This window comes from Acinonyx jubatus, chromosome A3 (genome assembly GCF_027475565.1).
Source record: "Acinonyx jubatus isolate Ajub_Pintada_27869175 chromosome A3, VMU_Ajub_asm_v1.0, whole genome shotgun sequence".
NCBI classification, from domain to species: Eukaryota; Metazoa; Chordata; class Mammalia; order Carnivora; family Felidae; genus Acinonyx; species Acinonyx jubatus.
This window is the reverse complement of record NC_069388.1, coordinates 115,088,158-115,108,959: the sequence shown is the minus strand read 5'-3', so window position 1 is coordinate 115,108,959 and position 20,802 is coordinate 115,088,158. Positions and strand designations below refer to the sequence as shown.

General features: G+C 39.2%; 1 protein-coding gene and 1 pseudogene across 3 annotated transcripts in view; both read left to right on the top strand.

The window, feature by feature from the left end:
- The first annotated feature begins 1,422 nt into the window (after nucleotides 1-1,422).
- The window catches only part of PPP1CB (protein phosphatase 1 catalytic subunit beta), a 42,748-nt gene continuing 23,368 nt past the window's right edge, over nucleotides 1,423-20,802 (top strand). Inside the window, exons 1-2 of one of the 3 annotated variants that reach the window (XM_027033461.2) lie at nucleotides 1,423-1,575; nucleotides 1,788-1,927. In XM_027033461.2, coding sequence (XP_026889262.1) covers nucleotides 1,876-1,927 — 52 coding nt within the window. In that variant the 5' untranslated portion in view covers nucleotides 1,423-1,575; nucleotides 1,788-1,875. Of the gene's footprint in view, nucleotides 1,576-1,712; nucleotides 1,928-20,802 lie in introns of those variants that run through there. The other 2 variants (XM_053201066.1, XM_027033462.2) reach the window with 2 other exon arrangements.
- LOC106967919 (40S ribosomal protein S2-like) lies at nucleotides 17,400-20,268 on the top strand (annotated as a pseudogene).

Genomic DNA, 20,802 nt, shown 5'->3' with positions numbered 1-20,802 from the left:
TCACCTGTTCTATGCCCACTGTCGATATACAAGCTAAATCCTGAAATGGAGAAAAAGCTAGGGGGAAAAAGGCACTAGGAAATCCTAGCTCTGTCAGTCATCTGGGCCATTATAAAGCACTCGATTGGACAATCGAGTTTCTACTCGATTGGTTTCTACTTTCCAAGTTTGTGAGATAGCACATGCATATTTAAGTCTCAGCTTAACATGTACTGTGATAACACTTCACAATTGCTAAGAATGCAGACACTGGCACTAGATTCCTGGGTTTGAATCCCAGATATGCTAGTTACTTGTGTGATTTGGGCCAACATAATTAATCATTCTGTACCTCAGTTAATGCCATCTGCAAAGTAGAGGTAATAATAGTTCTTACCTCATAGGGCTGGTTTAAGGATTAAATAAGATAATGTAGAAATCTTACAACAGTGCCAGAGTACATCCAGAAATCTCAATGTTGGCTAGTATTAGTGATAGGTGAGTGGAAGAAGCACTGCCTTGACCTCAGGACAGCACCTTGCCTGGGTTTCTGGACTAACACCTGAGGAATGAGTACAGTCCTTTGATCTGGCCACTTTCTTAGAACAGGCCAAAAACTCTGGCTTGCCAGAGTATCTTTTTCGTGGCTACTCTCCCTCCTGCCTTTCCAGAGGTGAAATTATGTGGAAAGAACAGCTGGGCAACCAACCTTTCTGAACTTCCGTCTTTCTCTGTCTCTTCTACGTGCCAGACACTGGGTGGGTCTACCCTGTAGAAGCTTACAGTCGAGTGTAGGAGACAAATGCATAAACAATCACAAGGCAGGATGATTAATATAACGGAGGTCTGGACAAAAAAAAGCACTGGGATAAAATAGTATGCAGAGTGAATAAAGATGTAAGATGTGTGGATGTACTACACAGAAGGCAGAGAGCGGTACCCACGTTGAAATATTATTGCTGACCTTTCCAGAGCCGACTTTAACGTATTTCATCCAGGGACACTTGGGCAACTAGCCTTGTGGAATGATGGGGTAGAAAATCCCTCGTTTGCAATGTCAAACTTTTCCATCAAAGTAACTCAACCCCTTCTTGCTTCCCAAACGCGCAAACCTGGGTTTCAAACGTGGATAATGTAGTCTACGTTTCCCGATTAACGGAAACATGAGGAATTGCTTGCAAAACTAGAGAAGGAAGACAAGAAAAGAAAAAAGAGGCGGGAAGGGCACAACAACGCGGTGTGCACAGGGCCCCTGCCAGGGCAGCTGAACAGCGGGAAGGTCAGCTGCTGCCCACGCTCGTTCTGCCTAATGGGAGCTTCCCCAGCGCCGCGAGCCCCGCGAGCCTCGGGGCGCCTGCGCCGCCGTGGCGATTCGGCGCAGTGGAAGTGGCGAGTGAGGGCGACGCACCTGCGCGAAAGCAGCAGCGGCGGCCGCGGCGGGAGAACGGAGTCCAGTGCGATTGCGCAAAAGCCAGGGCTGTGGTGGGGGCCGCGGAGGCGTGCGCCGTGCGCCTGCGCGGAGGGTTGCGTGGCGCGGTGGCGGGGAAGGGTGGTGTGCTGTAAGTGGAGCTGCGGGTGGGGCCGTCGGCGGCGCTGGTGAGCTTTGCGGAGTTGGGCGGTGCCGAGGAGGAGGAGGTGGCGGCTGGGTCTGACGCGGCCCGGTTCTTGGGGGCTCCACTTGTTTATTTATTTATCGTGTGGGCCTCCGAGTGTACGCGCGCTCCACTACTTGGTGGGGAGGGGGTGGGGGGAGGGCCCGGGGAAAAGAGGGAGTTGGAACCGGGGTCGAAACGCCGCGTGACTTGTAGGTGAGGGAGCGCCGAGCCGTCGCCGCAGCCTCCGCCGCCGTGAAGCCCTTGTTCCCGCTGCTGGGAAGGAGCGTCGGGTGCCGACAAGATGGCGGACGGGGAGCTGAACGTGGACAGTCTCATCACCCGACTGCTGGAGGGTGAGTGCGGGGCCCGGCCTGCCGCAAGGAGGGGGCGCCCCCTTCAGCCTTCATTCCCCCTCGCCGCCGAACCCGAGGGGACCCCCGTTTCCGCCCCACGGCGGCTGCGGAGGAGGGAGGCGAAGAGGCTGCTTGGCTGGGGGGGGGGGGGGGGGAGCGGCCTCCAGGAACACGGTCAGCAGGAGGCAATTCGAGAGGGGCTGTCCCCGCGGGCGGCCCGGCGGGTAATGTCCCCGCGAACCCTCGGGGACCGTCATGGCATCGCGCTGGCCGGGGGCTACGAGGAGCCCAAGGGTGCTGGGTGACCCTTCCCAAGGAGGGTGCGAGGATGCGAGTTTCTGTGCATTGTATGTCCGTGGAACGTGTATTTCTTCTCTGTTCTCTTTGTGCATTGCCCTTGGCTGCCTCCGATTCTTGTTCCGGGAGTGAATTTTATAAAAATCTTCTCATTGAGACAATTGTTGGATCTCTTCTGCATTTTTGCATGATGCTGTAGGACGAACTCTGTTTAAGGAGGGGATAACATTAGCGGGAATTGAGTACCTCCTATTTATTATTTAGGTTAAAAAAATAGTAAAACAGAAGTCTTTAACTCGAGCTGAAGATGCACTCAAGAAAGAATATGTAGACACGTTTGCTGACGGGATCGGCTTTCGGGTTTGAGAATTTAACAGGCTTGAGCAGGACTTAATTTCTGCACAAACTTAGAAAGGTCTACTTTATTGTAAGAGCCTCTCGTGTGTGAAAGGTATTTACAAGTCTTCGCTGCTTTTGAAGTTTCCTGGTCCTTCTGTTTTTATTGAACAGTTTTATGTTGGGGTGGGGGATAGAGGGAATGGGAAGAGATGGAGAGACCAGGGTATTATTCACACTTAATCGTAGTCTTGTGCCAGTGAATCCCTTTACCCTAAAATTTGCCTCACCACTAATTGCTTTGTGAGTGTGTAGAAAAGATACTAAGCCTTCAAAAAAATTTAGCCTTTTCTGTTGGAAATCGTTAGAGTGCATATGCACTAACTTACTTGCTTTCAGGTTACCTGAAGGTAACTTGACAACAGCGAAGCGCAGTATATTCTTATATTTGGAAAATCATCAAAGAAAATTGTATTCCTGGGGGTGAGGGGCCGGCTAGTTCCTTTTTTCAGTCTGTGTGTTGGTTTCTCGTCAGTTCTGTATGTGCTGGTTGTGTAACAAACTACAGTTTATTTGCTCCAGATGTGAAAGCCTTCCAGCAGTCTTAAGACTGGATAGGAAAGTTTTACCAGGAACTCTTACTTACCTTTTCTTTTACTATCGAGTTATTCTTGGGAGGCCCCCTGGTGCCTGTAGTCCGTGTTCACTGCTTAAGTCTTGGTGGACTTTTAACAGATGTGGACATCTTGCTGGGTCTACGAGATACTTGCTTTGGAAAAAATTTTGTTTTGTGATTGTGCATTGTTCTAAGAGGGAAGTATAGCTACTTAAACATTTTAATGTCTTGATAACTTTTGGGGGAATCTGGGCCCCGCTTTCTTACACATTTTAAACTTGAGTTTGTTCATTTAAGTATTTTAAAAATCTGATGTTTGTATTTCAACTTCTTCACTTCTATTTTTCATGTACTTACATACTTGTATACTTTGTAGGCATAAAACAGTAGATTTTGTGTTTTAAAATGTTTGATCTGGGACCTTTTAAATCAGACGCACTTTTTTAGGATACTTAAGAAACTTTACTAGTGGACTGTTCGAGTTTATTGGAAAAAAGATACGGAGGGAAAAATAGGCTGAGGGATTCCATTAGTTTTGTGAATTCAGATTTAATATTTGGTGCTGGCTTTGAACAACCTCCCCCTCCCCCCGCCTGTGTGTGTGTGTGTGTGTGTGTGTGTGTGTGAGAGAGAGAGAGAGAGAGAGAGAGAAATAGTCTAGACATTTTCCCCTTTTAATATTGATCTCCTTTATGCCAATCACCAGGAATCCAAAGATAAAACACAATCTCTTCACCCAGGGAGCTTCCAGGCTAGTGATTTCTGGGCTTTTGCGACCTCTGTCTATATTCAACACACTACCATCAGTAAAAGAGTTTCATTACTTGCTTCTCAATCCTGGGAAGTATATTTAGTTTGACAGTCCCTCCTTGGAATTCTTAAATTCTGCAGGCTCCTTCTCTTTTCCTCTTCCAAAATCTATACCTGTTCAAAGACATCCAGCACAGACGTATTTTTTTTTTTTTTGTCTGCCTTTGTTTTCAGTGATGTTACTTGCTCATTAAAGTTCATTTAGATTCAAGTGATGGTGTTTTGTAAAGCTGCCTAGCAAAATAGCTGCAGTAGGTGTTTTTGGTTTTTTTTAGTATTAAATGAACGTATAAGTGGGACGCCTGGGTGGCTCAGTCACTTGGGCGTCCAACTTTGGATCAGGTCATGATCTTGCGGTTGGTGAGTTCGAGCCCCACGTCAGGCTCTATGCTGACAGCTTGGAGCCTGGAGTCTGTTTAAGATTCTGTGTCTACCTCTCTCTCTGCCCCTCCCCCGCTTGTACTCTGTCTCTCTCTCTCAAAAATAAATAAACATTTAAAAAAATTTAAAAAAAATAAATGAATATATAAGATAAAACTTAGAATGTCTCCACATAGGAAAAATCAGCAGAACTTCATCTTATTTTAAAACGTTGATTGTTGGGGTGCCCGGGTGGCTTGGTCGGTTGGGCGTCCGACTTTGGCTCAGGTCATGATCTCACGGTCCGTGAGTTCGAGCCCCGCGTCAGGCTCTGTGCTGACCACTCAGAGCCTGGAGCCTGTTTTAGATTCTGTGTCTCCCTCTCTCTCTGCCCCTCCCCTGTTCATGCTCTGTCTCTCTCTGTCTGAAAAATAAATAAACGTTAAAAAAAAAATTAAAAAAAATAAAACGATTGTAATTCCAAGGCATGCTCTTGATTTCTTTTTTATTATATCAAATTGCCAGTGGGCTATAACACGTTTGGTAACCATATTTTATAAGTTGCTTTTGTGTTTTTTTTTCTTTTTTGAGTGGGCATATCATTGATGTAATATTTTCAAAGTGCCTTCAGAACAATTTAAAATTTTCTGTTATTTAATGCAAACCATATACTAATTTCTTATTTGAATAGTGCATATTCCTCCAGTATATTGGGTTAAGTTTTACTTAGAACTAAAAGCCAAGGACGCCTGTGATTCTATCCCCTGTAGTGAACCCTGTTACCACATTCTCGTGGCTTATAATAATGCTCTTGACTGATTGTTTAAATCTAGTTCCTGTGGGTGTCCTGGAAAACCCAGTGAAAGCTTTTTACTTTGATCATTAGTTCCAAAAGGAGTTAGGGTGGCCATAGGAATATAGCATAATCACCTTGCAAACATTGTTCAAATTATAAATGTTGAGTTTATTTTGGGAGGAGGTGAAATAGAATGAGTAGATGGATCTGTTTGGAAAGAGGATAGGGTGAAAAACTGCTTCCCACTAGCTGTTCCCAACCAGACTTTATCCAAGTGTCTAAAAACTGGGCTGTACCGGATGATAATTAACACATGCCTATTATGTAGATCCTATATTTTGTTATGTTTATCATATATATCTGTGTGTATGTATATATCTCTGAATTTGTGGAACTTCTGTGATCATTTCCGTTCTTGTGGGTTATGTATTCTAAAGATTTAGTCAGGCTGAGACAGACTAAGCAAATAGGAAGCTTTGTTTGTGTCCTTTTGAAAGTTAAAAAAATGGAATGGACTTGAAAAATTAAATAGATTAATAAAAGCACATTAAAATCCTCTTTAAATAAAAGTTTTATTGAGATATAATTCACATACTATGTATTTCACTTACTTCAAGTGTATAATTCGATGATTTTTAGTATATTTACAGAGTTGCCCACGCATCACCACAATTTTAGAACATTTTCACCAACACAGCCCTGTTCCCATTAGCCAACACACTCCCTTTTTCCTTTCAGCCCTCCCCCAGCATTAGGCAACGACTAATCTGTGTATCTCTATGGATTTTGCCTGTGCTGGACATTTCATGTAAATGGAAACGTAATATATGGCCTCTTGTGATTGGCTTTTTCTAATGTTTAAAAATTCATCTATGTTGTGTCATTATTAGTATTAGTATTTCATTCCTTTTATAGGTGAATAATATTCCATTGTATGAGTAGACCACATTTTATTATTCATTACTTGTTGGGCATTGGAGTTGTTTCCCCTTTTTGGCTGTTGAGAATAATACTGCTATAAACATTGGTGTACAAGTTTTTGTGTGGGCATATTTTTACTTCTCTTGAGTCTACAGCTAGGAATGGAATTGTTGGGTCATATGGTAAGTCTGTATATGTTTGACCTTTTGAGGAACTGCCAGACTGTTTAAAGCCTTTTTTTCTCCGATTTAAATTGTTTAGTTGTGATCCAGAAGTCTAAAGGTTAGGCAGTTTGAAGGAAGTGCTAGTCTGCTTGTTCCTGGCAACCCCAACTTCTGCAGAAAAGTGTTGTTTATATATAGATCCAAGGCCAGGTTTGTTAGAAATGAGCAGGTTGAGGAGTAGGAAAGATCATCTGAGGGATACTTTCGCTCTTTCCTTGCTGCTTCCTAGATGAGAAGCTATAGGATGTATAAAAGTGGTACATTTTTTTAACTGATTCAGAGATTAGGTTTGTTTTCCTGTTAATCCGTTGTTCCAACAAGTGAGGGAAACATTGAAAGTTTAAAGTAGTGCAGAAGTGTTTTTATTTTGTTATTTAAATGCAAAGCTGAAGCTTTTCTGGTAAATATCTAAATCCAAGATTAAAATTCATTGGGATTTAGAAATCTGTTTACATGAGTCTAGAGACAGGATTATATTTTAAGATTTAGGGTTAACAGGAAGATAACAAATTATATCTAGCAGGCTTTTTTCTCTATTGCTTTCCATATTTACTATTTTAACAGTATTCATTCCAATGGCACGTATTCTCAGTTCTAACAGAGGTAAAATAATATAAGTATATAAGAATGTCAAAATATTTAGAAATAATAATTGAAATCTCATTAAGTATTTCTGAAACAAAAGTTATTCTGGAAGAGTTGGGATATGGGGATGCAAAGAGAAGCAATGGTTTGTAAATGAGGTAGGTTTAGGAGTGATGTGGTGGAGGATGGGAATTCCCAGTTGAGTTTTCTAGGATTTAATTTTTAGTGGATACAAATTTATACCCTCAAGCAGCAATCCCTGCCCTTCTAGCAGCTGTATATAGCCATTCCAAGGCTTATTTTTCCTGGAAAGATAGAGGGTCAGTGAATATAGGAAGGAGAAAGTGATCAGGGACACATCTCTTTCTTGTACACCCTCTATGTCTCCCCAAGATTGAATTGGATTACCTTCGAAGTCTTGGTTACTGGTAGGTGAAATGCAGTTTTTTTACACTCTATTCTCTGAAATACACCATACGACATCTGTTAGATAAAATTGAAAATGCCTTAATGGAAATAGTCTTCATTACATAGTTAGAGGTAAAGGACTAAAAATGCAGAAACTCATTCTGAAGTTTAGCAAGTATAAAAAACCACTAGCCAGTCTTTTCCTCGTGTTGGAGGAATTCAGTCCCTGGTCTAGGTGGGTTCTTGTAATACAGTAGAAAAAGTAGTAGAAGGACAGTGGCAGTTGTCCTTTATCCTGCTTCTGCTCTACTCATGTAGCAGAGTGATTTATGAGGGTGTATATACATAACTTTCCTGAAAATTCCTGGCCTCTCTCTCCCTTCCCAAATTTACCTGCAAGAACAAGTAAGAGTTACTTATGTAATAGTGGAAACATGGCCTTTGGGTCCTGATAATGTGCCCACACTGTGTAATTTGGAGGTGACACAGTTTATTTCACCATAAAAGAATTTTATCCCCAGAATCTTCATCAGAATATCGCTAAGTTCCAGTCTAGTCAATTACAGATTCACAGAAGCATTTTCTTGCTTTGAGTATTTGTTTAATAACACCATTTTAACTTTTCCTCTAATTTTACCTCCTCTATTTTTAAGATTTAGAGAAACCAAAAGTTACTTTTCATAATAAAAGGAGTTTAATAAGGACATCTGTTATGTAGCTTTCTTTAATATTATAATTCACGGTTATAATGACTTCTATAAATTGGGAAGGAATCTTCATAGGTGTTTGTTCGTAGGTTATCTCTGTTGTTTGAATATTTGTCAAATAATTGAACCAAAGTAGTGAGAGAAAATGACCAGCCTTCTGAGGAGATCTAAGTTTACACAGTGATAGAAAGGAATGTGTTTTTTGAACTTAACTGCAGTAGTTATGCTAATCAGATGTTTACTCAGTTGTGTATTTACTCAAGATATATCTGTAAGTATTGTTATAGTGGGAGGCCATGTTTATGCTGGTTTAGGATACAGGTTCTGCATGTATTTTAATTTCAGCTCTGCCTCTGTTCTGCATATTGGGGATGATAGTGTCTATTTCATAATGTATCTGTAAAGACTAAACAGATAAAACCCTTTGATACATAATAAAAGCTCAGAAAATGTTAGCTGTTGTTACTCTTTCTGTTTGGTATAAACCTGAACTGAGAAATAGGCAATAGAAGACTTTTTATGCTGCTGAGCCCTGAATCCTTCCTGTAGTAATTATTGAGAAGGCCATTCCTTATGAGGATCTAACATGTATTGTGTCTCCACATTGTGTTATTGCATGCAACCACTCTTTTCATATATGTGTATATATGTGTAAAACATTTTGTTCCTATTTCCATCATCCGGAGTTTGTAATCTGGTTTGAAATAGTGTTGGTGCTGAAGGGCAGAGACAATTTTAGGCAGAATAAGATGGTGAAAAGTAAGTTAAAGAAATTTGTTGTATGCCTTCTTTTGGCTGGGGACTAGAGCAGTGGATTTCAAACTTTTTGACTCTTGGGACCACTTTATATACTCCTAAAAAGAACAGAGGACAAGAGCTTTTATTTATGTGATTTATTAGTACTGTGTTAGAGATTAAAACAGAATTTTAAAATATCTTTTTTAATTCATTTAAAATAATGGTCCATTGCATGCCAGCATAAATAATGTTTTCTAAAACAAGAAATATAGTGATAAGTAAACCTCTTTAATGTCTGGTTTTGTAGAAGTTAACCATATAACATATAGCTGGAAAGTGAAGGAGTATTTTATTAGTCTTTTTAGGTAATTGTGGATATTCTTTAATGTTGTGTTTATTCTTTAATGATATTCTTTAATGTTGTACTAATCAACAAGGGGTAATTTCTTAAAGGTTAGTTGTAATGTGGAATCAGAAATATGAGTTTTTTTGTTCCTTTACATTAAAATCCATTGATCCGTCTTACACTTAAAAAAAAATTATTTTAACACTTACTCATTTTTGAGAGACAGAGACAGAGTGCAAGCAGGGGAGAACAGAGAGAAAGAGAGAGAGAGAGAGAGAGAGAGAGAGAGCGACACAGAATCTGCAGCAGTCTCCCGGCTCTGAGCTGTCAGCACAGAGCCCGATGGGGGGCTTGAACTCACGAGCCATGAGGTCATGACCTGAGCCGAAGTCGGACGCTTAACTGACTGAGCCACCCAGACGCCCCTGTCTTACACTTAAATGGTTCTTATACGTTCTTTATAACATGCATTGGTCATATGGAAAATATCAGTTACATCGAGTTATGCAGATGTTCTAATGTTGATACATCTTACACAATATCAAAAAATAATATTTGTTGATATAACAAGGTATCAGAAGAGTCTTTAAGTATGGAAGAAGCTGTCAGATTCATGGTGCTGGATACAAAGTTTCCAAAATTTTAATTTTCACTTGAAAGGTTGATTTTTATCATTAGCAACAAATGCTGTCAGTTGTTTTCTTTGAAACGACACAGCCTCACTTTGTTCATTTTCAAGAGTATCTGTTAAATCTAAGTGTAGATAGCTATAGTTTGTCAGCTACACTTTCCAGTAAAAAAGATGTTCTGTGAAAAATGTGGCTAGATCGCTTGGAGCTAAAACTGTCACACGAGTGCTTTTCTTGAACACAGCCATTGTGCTTTGGTATGTAGCAGAAATGCCTAATGGATACTTTTCATTTCATTATCCAGAATATTAAAAAGATGTATATTCAATGGTGGAGATGTAATAAAATTGATAATTTTTACTACTTGAGGGCATTCTTAAGTGAAACTGGACTTCTTTGTGTTTCACTATAAATGCATGGCAGTGAATACCACCAGTACATTTTGGCACCACTGATTTTGTTTTGTGCTAAGGTGCTAGCAGTTTTGCCCACCATTGGCTTCTGTGTCATGCAGATGTCAACATAGTGAAAAAGGGGATCCCGCTTGGAGAACCATAGAGCTAGGGCACTCTTCCTCTGTTCTGAAACATCTGGCTCTCAGCTATATCTGCTACTTCTTTATTCTTTGCTTATCATTTGTTTACTGGTATATCTGGAATCACTTTTTAATTTATGACTCTTCACAGGCCCCTTTGAGAATTCATGAAAGCCATAGGCCTTTTCAGAAAAATATGTATGTTCATATATATACACAGTATTACAGTTTGAGGTATTATACAGAGCTTCTGAAGGCCACATTAATCATTCCTATCAGGCAGACTTAAGATAAATTGAAATTGTGACAGCTGCCTAATTCTTTCACTTGAAACCAAAATTCCACATTTTAACCACTTGTAAAAATTTTACCGTTTTTACTTTTTGTGGCTTAAAGGGAGACTTACATGCTAAATAGGGAGAAATAGCCACTTCATCCTACAGAAAAAACCAGGAAATTTAGCAAGTCTGGATTGAAGTTAACTTTGCTATTGATTAATGTGTAACCATGAGTGAATTTTGGGGGGGTGTAGAATGAATTAAGATATTAAAGGTTATGGAAGATTCCTAAGATTTCATGGGGCAGATATGATAGATAGTAATGGGGTTCGTTCTTTTTTCTTGACATCCTTTCTGTTTTAGAGAAGGCAGTTATTGTGAGAACTTGCCGGAGAAAATAGCAGATGGTTATTGAAAGATAAAATTTAATATACACACAATACACATAAAACACATATATCACACACCATTTGTATTTTTTTTTTAAGTATATTTATTTTGAGAGAGAGCACAAGCAGAGGAGGGGCAGAGAGAGAGGGAGAGAGAGAATCCCAAGCAGGCTCCGCACTGTCAGTGCAGAGCCCAACATGGGCTTGAACCCACGAACCATGAGATCATGATCTGCGCCAAAGTCAAGAGTTGGCTGCTTCACTGACTGAGGCACCCTGGCGCCCAACACCATTTGTGATTAAAAAAAACCTGCATTGAAAAGGTTTTTTACATGAATATGAAATTTGAAATATAATGATTGAGTGCAATTTGTGTATCTTCTTTTGGCATCAGATAACATTTTGTTTAATTGAGGTTCAGAGTTAGTGTTCTGTGTCATCAAAATTGATTGCAAGTGTTCATCTGTTAATGCTGATCTGTAATGAGATCTGTATTTCATCTTGGAAGGTATCTTTTTTATAAAAAAAAATTTTTTTTTTCAACGTTTATTTATTTTTGGGACAGAGAGAGACAGAGCATGAACGGGGGAGGGGCAGAGAGAGAGGGAGACACAGAATCGGAAACAGGCTCCAGGCTCTGAGCCATCAGCCCAGAGCCTGATGCGGGGCTCGAACTCCCGGACCGTGAGATCGTGACCTGTCTGAAGTCGGACGCTTAACCGACTGTGCCACCCAGGCGCCCCTTGGAAGGTATCTTTTAACATGGATAGGTATTGCCAAATACTGATACCAGTCCACAAGAATGTGATTTTAGTTAATGATTTTAGTTATCACTTGGAAGGTATTTATAGACTTCTTCTAGTCCTCCTAATATTTGCCTTTTATTATGTTATCACAGCACACAAATCAATTCCAATCAAGGGCAAAGTGGAAGCTCTTCACCTACACAGTTAAGTAGATTTTGGTATAGTGTGCACTAGCACTGACGTCTGAAGAGTTCTGTTGGAACTGTGATTTAAGCTTAGAAAATATATTTAATGCAAATCTGTGAGGAAATGAAGATCTTGTTTTAACTTTGACAGCACTGGGAGTGTGTACAGCAGCTTTGACATTTGCTTGTGAATTCAAGCATCATTAGTTGTCATGACTTAACCACAGTATACGTTTCACATATAAATGTTTTTTTGCCTTACAATTTTAGATTCAATCATTAAGAAACATTATCAGGTTTGCAACAAAATCTAGTTTATTAAACTACCCATAATAGTGATACTGATTGTTGTCATTCAGAAAAATTGCAGTATTGGCCCTGAGCTCAAAAAAATCACAATAAAACTATCACTACTAGGCCATTGAACTGCTGTGTAGTAGAGCAATTTGAGATATTCAGCTTTTATTTCTGACAAATACGGAACTAACAATAGTTCATGAGTGCTAATGATGTGCACTATTGATTACCGCTGAGCCAACAATACATGGTAAAGTATCTTTCTACTGAGTAATTGCACCATACACTATAAACACCTTAAATGTTCACAAGTTTGTAAAATTGTCCAACTAGGGTTTTTTTGTGCTCCATGTATATTTTTACCACCATTTTTTCTTTTGTTTTTCTCAGCTTCTTGAAAATATTTTTGATAGCTAATTCAAGGCTAACTCTTCAGTCACTCAATTTAGTATTGGCTCCTTAAATAAGGCAACAGTTAGGTATTGGTAGTATCTGTGAAGTCACGAAGAGCCAAGGAAAACCACTTGAAATCATTTGTTTTTGTTTTTATTTTTTAAAACATTTATTCATTTTTGAGAGAGATAGCATGAATGGGGGAGGGGCTGAGCGAGAGGGAGACATAGAATCTGAAGCAGGCTCCAGGCTGTGAGCTGTCTGCACAGAGCCCTGATACAGGGCTCAAACTCACAGGCCACTAGATAATGACCTGAGCTGAAGTTGGAAGCTTAACTGACAGAGCCATCCAGATGCCCTCATTTTTTATTGGTTTTTTTTTATTGTTTTTGTTGTTTTAATGTTTATTTATTTATTTTGAGAGAGCAAGAGCATTCGTGCACGAGTGCAAGCTGGGAGGGGCAGAGAGAGAGAGAGGGAGAGAGAATCTCAGGTGGGCTCCACACTGTCAGTTCACAGAGCCCAGTGTGGGGCTCTCACTCACAAACTGAGTGAGATCATGACCTGAGCAGAAGCTGGATACTTAAACAGCTGAGCCACCTAGGTGTTCCTCATTTGTTTTTTTAACTGATGATTGGTTAATACTGTTCCCGTTGTCTTCGATGCTTCAAGAACTGTTTTTACAGAAAGGGTAATAGTCTTAAACAATATTGTTTCAGGACCTATTTCTTTGGCTTTTCCAATCAAACATGATTTCAGGAACTCACCATTAGTACATGGCTTTCCTTGCTTGCTAACAGTAGCCAGTTGGAAATTTAATTTTGGTTGCAGTCTCATTTTTATTTGTGTGAAGAAATTCTGCTGTGATGAGATTCCATTTAAAATGTTTAAATTGTCTTTGCTTTTGAGTGAAATAGGAATGTTGTGATGATAGTGCTTAGCCTGGTAATGTGAACATATATTGTATTTTTTTAAGCATAGCTATAATGTTATAAATACAATGCTTAGCTGTCTAGTTCAGTAACAGAATAATCCACACTCCACTGTACTTTAAAAGTGCAACATTTGCATTCCATTTTTCCTGCGTGATGAGTATGCACTGTAATAAAAGTAAAAAAATGTTTTTAAATGTTGCAGAACAGCAACAAGCAGGAACTCAAGACACTGTTGAGTTATAACTGTATTTCTGTAATTCGTAGTACCATGAGAAGCAGTGTGAAATGATAGAGTGCCCTGTGTCTCTGTCACAATGACTCTGCTCTGCCATTGTATGGTGAAAGTGCCCATAGATGATACTTAATGGGCGTTGGGAGTGGGAGAAGTAAAGAAAAAACATAACAAGTAAGAGTAGTTGTGTTTCCGTAAAACATTTTATTTATGGATGCTGAAAATTTATATAATTTTTATGTGTCTCTTCCTCCCCCTCCCCCCCCATCATTTCTTAAAAAGTAAAAACTCACAAAACCAGGCATTGGGCCAAATTTGATTCATGTTTTCCCTCTTTTCTGATGTGGACATGCTTGCACAGAAAGATTCTCTTATCAGGAGTAGAAGACCTTTACCAGTCAGGACTGGTAAAAAAAATATGGGGTTAGGGCCCATAGTGTTTAGTCCTTGCAATGTATTCCTCTAGTTTCTGTATGTAATCATCCAAATTTCTCCTCTGTGACCAATAATCATATTTTGTGTCCTTTTCTGTATGTACTTGAGCAGTGAACACAGGAAATTTTTGAGGGTTTTGATCCTTGAGGAAAAGGAAGCAGCAGTGAGCTCACCAATCACTCTGGCTTTTTTCCTGGAGGTATAGGGGAATAGATCCCAAACAAAAAGTGGCAGTCTTCCTGGACTCAAGAGGAGAGATGGAAGTCTGAAGCCATTAAAGCGTTGAAACTTAAATCCAAAAGAGGAGAGAACCACATAGATTCTAACCCCAAAATCTGCAGTCAGGTCCCCCTTAAGTCATTGACTTCTAAGGTATACATATACAAGAGAAGATTCTAAGAAACTCAGAAGAAAACAGTATCTGGAAAGCTAAAGATCTGAGCAGAGATTCCAGTATCACCCTAGTGCCAGAGAGGCAAAAGTTGAAGTTCAGACTGCCAAATTAGGGGGACTGTATTATAGTCTAAATTTTCCATTGATACTCCATCATGACCACTCCCTAGGATTGAGGGCAAAACTGAAGTAGACCAGCCCTCAAGAAAATGTAAGTCATTATTACTCTTACCACTGAAAGGAAACAATGCTGTCTGGAAGATGTCGTCTAGAGCTCATACAATTTCCATCCATAATCAGATATTTCATTCAGTGAAATGACCACAGGACATGCTAATAGACTTAACTGACCAGAAATCAGAGGAAAAAAGGGAACAAATCCCCAGATTATTCAGATATTAGAGTTTTCACTGAGAGACTTTAAAATAACTGATTTAATGTGCGCAGGATAAATAAGAAATGATGGGAAATTTTATCAGAGTCCTGGAAACTTTACAACTAAAAAAGTACATTCACTAACAATGAGAATTTGAGAGTTGGACTTACTAGCACAGTAGAAACAGCGGCGTAGTAAAAGCTAGGAAAAAAGTGTTGTGTAGAAATTATGCAGTGCTGAGAAAAAAACGGGAAATAAAGAAAGCAGGAGACAGTGGAAAGGTTTAACATACATAATGGGAGTCCCAGAGAGGAGATACAGGATAGAGGAAATACTGACCAAGACTTCTCCAAAGGGAGAAAGATACCAAAAGATTAAAGAAGCTCCATGGATTCCAGGAAGGAAAAATACAAATAAAACTATATTGAAACCCATTGTAGACTTAACTGCTAAAAATTAAGAAAAAGAAAATCTTTATGTTTTAATCTTTTTAATGTTTGTTTATTTTTGAGAGAAAGATAGCACGCAAGTTGGGGAGGGACAGAGAAGGGGGGGGCATGGAATTGAGCTGTCAGCGCAGAGCCCGATGTAGGGCTCAAACTCATGAACCATGAGATGATGACCTGAGTTGAAGTTGGCCTCTTAACTGACTTAGCCAACCAGGCACCCCAAAAGAGAAAATCTTAAAAGCTACCAGAGGAAACAAGTCATTACATGACCTTCAAGAGAACATTGATGGTTGATATATCACCTGAAACTACAGATGCCAGAAAACAATAGACTGTCCTTTTAAGGTGCTGAAAGAAAAGGAAGAATGCTAATCTAGAATTCTAAATCCAGTGAGCATATCCTTCAGAAGAGAAGGCAACGGATGCCTTCATGATCTTGCGGTTCCTGAGTTCGAGCAACATGTCGGGCTCAGTGCTGACAGCTTGGAGCCTGGAGCGTGCCTGAGGCTCCAGGCTCCAATTTAGACTATAATACAGTCCCCCTAACTTGTCTCTGTCTGTCTCTGTCTCTCTCTCTCTCTGCCCCTCCCCCACTCACACTCTTGTCCATGTCTCTCTTTCTCTCTCTCTCTCTCTCTCTCTCTCTCTCTCTCAAAAATAAACATTAAAAAAAATTTAAGTGAAACAAAATAAAAACACAAACAAGCTGAGAAAATTTACTGATACGGACTGGTACTGGAATTTTCTAGTAAAGTTCGTATTGAAAGAAAATGATTCCAGATAAAAGCACAGAACTGCAGAAGTAAATGAACAACAATAAGGATAAATGTGTGTAATTATAAATTAATGCTTTTTAAAACAATTATGGTTTGTAGGGTTTAAACTATGTGGAAGCAGTATATGACAACTGTAGAACAAAAGGCTAAAAAGTGCATTTGTTATTTCTAGAGTAACTACCAAAAGAAAAAGAATATATAACTGAAAAGATAACAGAGGAGAAAATGGAGTAATAAAAGATAATTGTTCCAAAGAAACGCAAGAAAAGAGAAATAAAGGAATGAGGAACATGTGATACAAACAAAGCAAATGACAGGATTTGTCCATAATTATAGTAAATGTGAAAGGAGTAAACACTCAAGACAAAGTCCAGAAGACCTAACTGTACTGTATACAGGGAACATATTTTCAATTGAAGGGCAAAGATAGAAGAGTAAGCACCAGAATGGGAGAACTGCATCATGCACACATTAACCAGAAGAAACCTGGTTGGCTGTTTACATCAGAAATAGTATGCAGGCAGGAAGTATCACTAGAGGTAAAGAAGGGCACTGCGTAATGTTAAGAGGATGAATGCCACAGGAAGAGACAATAATCTTAAAATTTTTAGGTATCTAATATTATAGGTCTAAAGCACAAAAAGAAAAACTTGATAGAACCAAAAGGTTAAAATAGACAAAGCACACTATATAGATTAACGTACCTTTCTCAGTAACTAATAGAACAAAGAAAAAATCAAGGATCTAGAAGATTTAAACAACACAGTAAATTTGACCTAAGTGACACACACAACACTTTACTCAACAACTACAGGATATACACACTTTTCAAATATGTACGGAACATTTACTAAAGTATGCAATGTGCAGTACCAAAAAGCAATTCTCAGTAAATTTAAAAGAAATGAGATCTCAGGTTCTCTGATTTCAGTAATGATAAACTAGAAATCAATAGCATGTAAATAGAAAATTCTCAAATACTTAGAAATAAGCAGTGTACTTTTACATATTTTACTGCTACTGAAGAAATAGCAGTGAAAATTATAAAATGTGTTGACCTGAATAATAATAAAAATACATGTCAAACTTGTGCAATTGCAGCAAGAAGCAATGCTTACAGGGATATGTATAGCTTTAAAAATACATATAATAATATATATTGGTAGGGAGGGGGGAAGGCTGAACATTAAATTTTTATTTCAGGACAGTAGAAGAATAAGGAAAGATATAATAAAGAGGAGAGCCGAAATCAAATAGAAATCAAATGTATGATTTTTTAAAATGAAAATGTTGAAGCTTCTTCTCTGGGAAGACTCCAAATAACAGATGCCACCAGTGCTGTGGGAGGGCCCAGGGGCCCTGGAATGGGAGGCCATGGCGTCTTCCACAGAGGTTTCAGCAGCAGCATCTGGGGCCAGGGCCATAGCCGGGGTCAGGACAGGAGCTGTGGAGCTCACGGAGGCAAAGCCAAGGACAAGGCTGCCACTAGGCTGGGCCGCCTGGTGGTCAATGACATGAAGATCAAGTCTAGAGGACACCTGTCTCCTCCCTGCCCATAAAAAGAATCTGAGATCATTGACTTCTTCCTGGGGTCATCCTTCAAGAATGAGGTTTTGAAGATAATACCTGTGCAAGAAGCAGATTCATGCTGGCCAGTGGACCAGGTTCAAAGCATTTGTTGCCATCAGAGATTACAGTGGGCACATCGGTCTGGGTGTTAAGTGCTCCAGGGAGGTAGCCACTGCCATCCATGGAGCCATCATTCTGGCCAAGTTTCTCGTTGTCCCCAGGCAGTGAGTCTACTGGGGAAACAAGATTGGCAAGCCCATACTGTCCCATGCAAGGTGACTGGCTGTTGTGGCTTTGTGCTGGTGCTCCTCATCCCTGCTTCCAGAGGCACTGGCATTGTCTCAGCCCGTGCCCAAGAAGCTACTGGTGATGGCTGGTATTGATGATTGCTACACCTTGGCCAGGGGCTGCACTGCCACCCTGGGCAACTTCGCCAAGGCCACTTCTGATGCCATTTCCAAGATTTAACAGTTATCTCATCCCTGACCTTTGGAAAGAGACTGTGTTCACCAAATCTCCTATCAAGAATTCACTGACCATTTCGTAAAGACCCACACCACAGTTTCCATGCAGAGGGCTCAGGCTCCAGCTACGGCCACAATATAGTTTTATACAAGAAAAATAAAGTGAATTAAAATTGTTTAAAAAAGAAATTGTTGGTAAGATTAATAAAATTGATAATCCCCAGAAAGACTGATAATGTAAGAAATAGAAAACAAATTATCAAAAAAGATACAGGAGATGTGACTAGTAATGGAGACTAACGAGATGGAACAAACAAAAGCAATAATGTAATCCTGGCTGGGATTCTGTACTAGAGGAGAAGAATGTGCTATAAAGGACATGATTGAGACAATTATTAAAATTGTAGTATATTCTTCACATTAAAGATTTATATCTGTTAAATTCCCTGGATCTGATAATTTATACTGTGCTATCTTTTTTTTTTTTTTTAAGTTTATTTATTTTGAGGGTGGGGAAGGGCAGAGAGAAAGAGAGAGAGAGAATCCCAAGCAGGCTCCATGCTGTCAACACAGAACCCGATGCGGAGCTCTGTCTCACAACTACGAAATCGTGACCTGAGCTGAAATGAAGAGTTGAACACTTAACCAACTAAGCCACCCAGAATACAGTCTGTTCTTAAATGGGTCAAAGAAAAGTTATGTATATGTATTTTAAAGGAAGTTAAGATTTTATAAATAACTTAGTGCTAATAACTTTTATAATTTAGATGAAAAACTAATCTTGACAATACTGATAAAAAGGAATAGAAAATCTGAATAGTTTTATATATGTTAAAGAAAATGAATTTGTAGTTGGAATACTTCTCAAAAAAAATTCCAAGCCCATTTGGTTTTGCTGGTGACTTAAATATTTAAAAAAGAAGAAATTAGGCCAATTTTGTTGAAAGCAGAAAAAGAGAGAACACTTCCCAACTTGTTCTTTGAAGCCAGCACAACCCTAATACTTAAATCTGACAACTATCAAAGAAAGGCAATTACCGACCAGTATCGCTCATGAATATAGCCACAGAAATCATGAGCAAATTATTAGCAAATTGAATAAGAAAGATAAATGTCATAATGTGGTGGGGTTTATTCTAGGAATCCAAGGAACACTCAATCGATATAAATCATATTAACAGAATAAGGTGGAGGGGGATTATTATCTCAATGGATGAGATACAGTATTTGATAAATTTTAACATCCTTCATGATAAAAATTCTTAGCAAACTGAGTATGTACAAAACTATAGCTATCATGGTGAGAAATATTGAATGCTTTTTTTGCTCTTAGTTCAGGAACAGGACAAGGAAAACCTTTAGCACACTTTTCTTCAGCATTGTCTTGGAGGTCCTAGTCAATTCAATGAAGAAGAAAAATAAAAGATACAACGATTGGTAAAGAAGTAGTAAAAGTCTTCACAGATGATATGGTTGTATACTTGGTAAATCCGAAGGGATCTTCAAACTGTTAGACTAGGAAACAAAGTCACTATTCATAAATCAATTACACTTAACATCAAATAATTAGAAAATGAAATAAAACACATTTACAAAGCAGCACCCCTTCAATTCAATTTAATGAAAATGTGCAGGACTGCCCCTTAAACACTACAAAACGTTGGTGAGAGAAACGCATGACAACTGAAAGAGATACCATGTTTATGGAAGACTCAAAATTATTACTAAGGTAAATTCTCCCTGGATATATTAATTCCCAGTTAAAACTCCCACAAGCTGAGGGTGAGGAGAAATAGACAAGCCAATTTTAAAACATATTTGAAAATGCAAAAGGACCTAGGTTAGCAAAGGCAATCCTAACAAAGTTGGAATGCTTATATTATGAGATAACTTTATAAAAAAACAACAGTAGGGGCGTCTGGGTGACTCAGTCCGTTAAACATCCAAGTCTTGATATGGGTTCAGGTCAACTCAGGTGATCTCATGGTGGTGAAGTTGAGCCCCCCCACCACCATCACCATGCTGAGCGTGGAGCCTGCTTGGGATTCTCTCTCTCTTCACCCTCTCCCAGTTGTTCACATGCACACATATGGTGCGCGCACGCTCTGTCTCTGTCTCTCAAAATAAAGTTTCTTTTAAAAAGCTACAGTAATTAAGACAATGTAGTACTGCTGTAAAAATAAACAGATTAATGGACTATACGGAGTGTCCATAAATGGATCCACTCATGTATGGTCAACCTGATTTTTCTACACATCTCCCCCTGCAGTTCTGTGGAGAAAGGATGGTCTTTACAACAAATAGTGCTAAATCAATGGATTATTGAATGAGATAGGCTAAAATAGTAAAGCGTCTAGAAGGAAACATAAGGAAATATGTTTAGAGGAGATAAACATTGCTGAACACAGTAACATGGATAGATTTCACAGAAGAATGAGCAAAAGAGTATGTATACTGTATATTTCTATTTATCCAGAATTCAATAACGAGTCAGATTAATCATACTGAAAGAAATAAAAATAGTAACCTTCGGCATTATTATTGAATGGTTAAGGGTATAAGGGAGCCTTCAGGGTTGCTGGAAGTATTCTGTATCTTGATGTGAATGTGATTACTTGGTGTATACATAGTTAAAATTTGGGGCACCTGG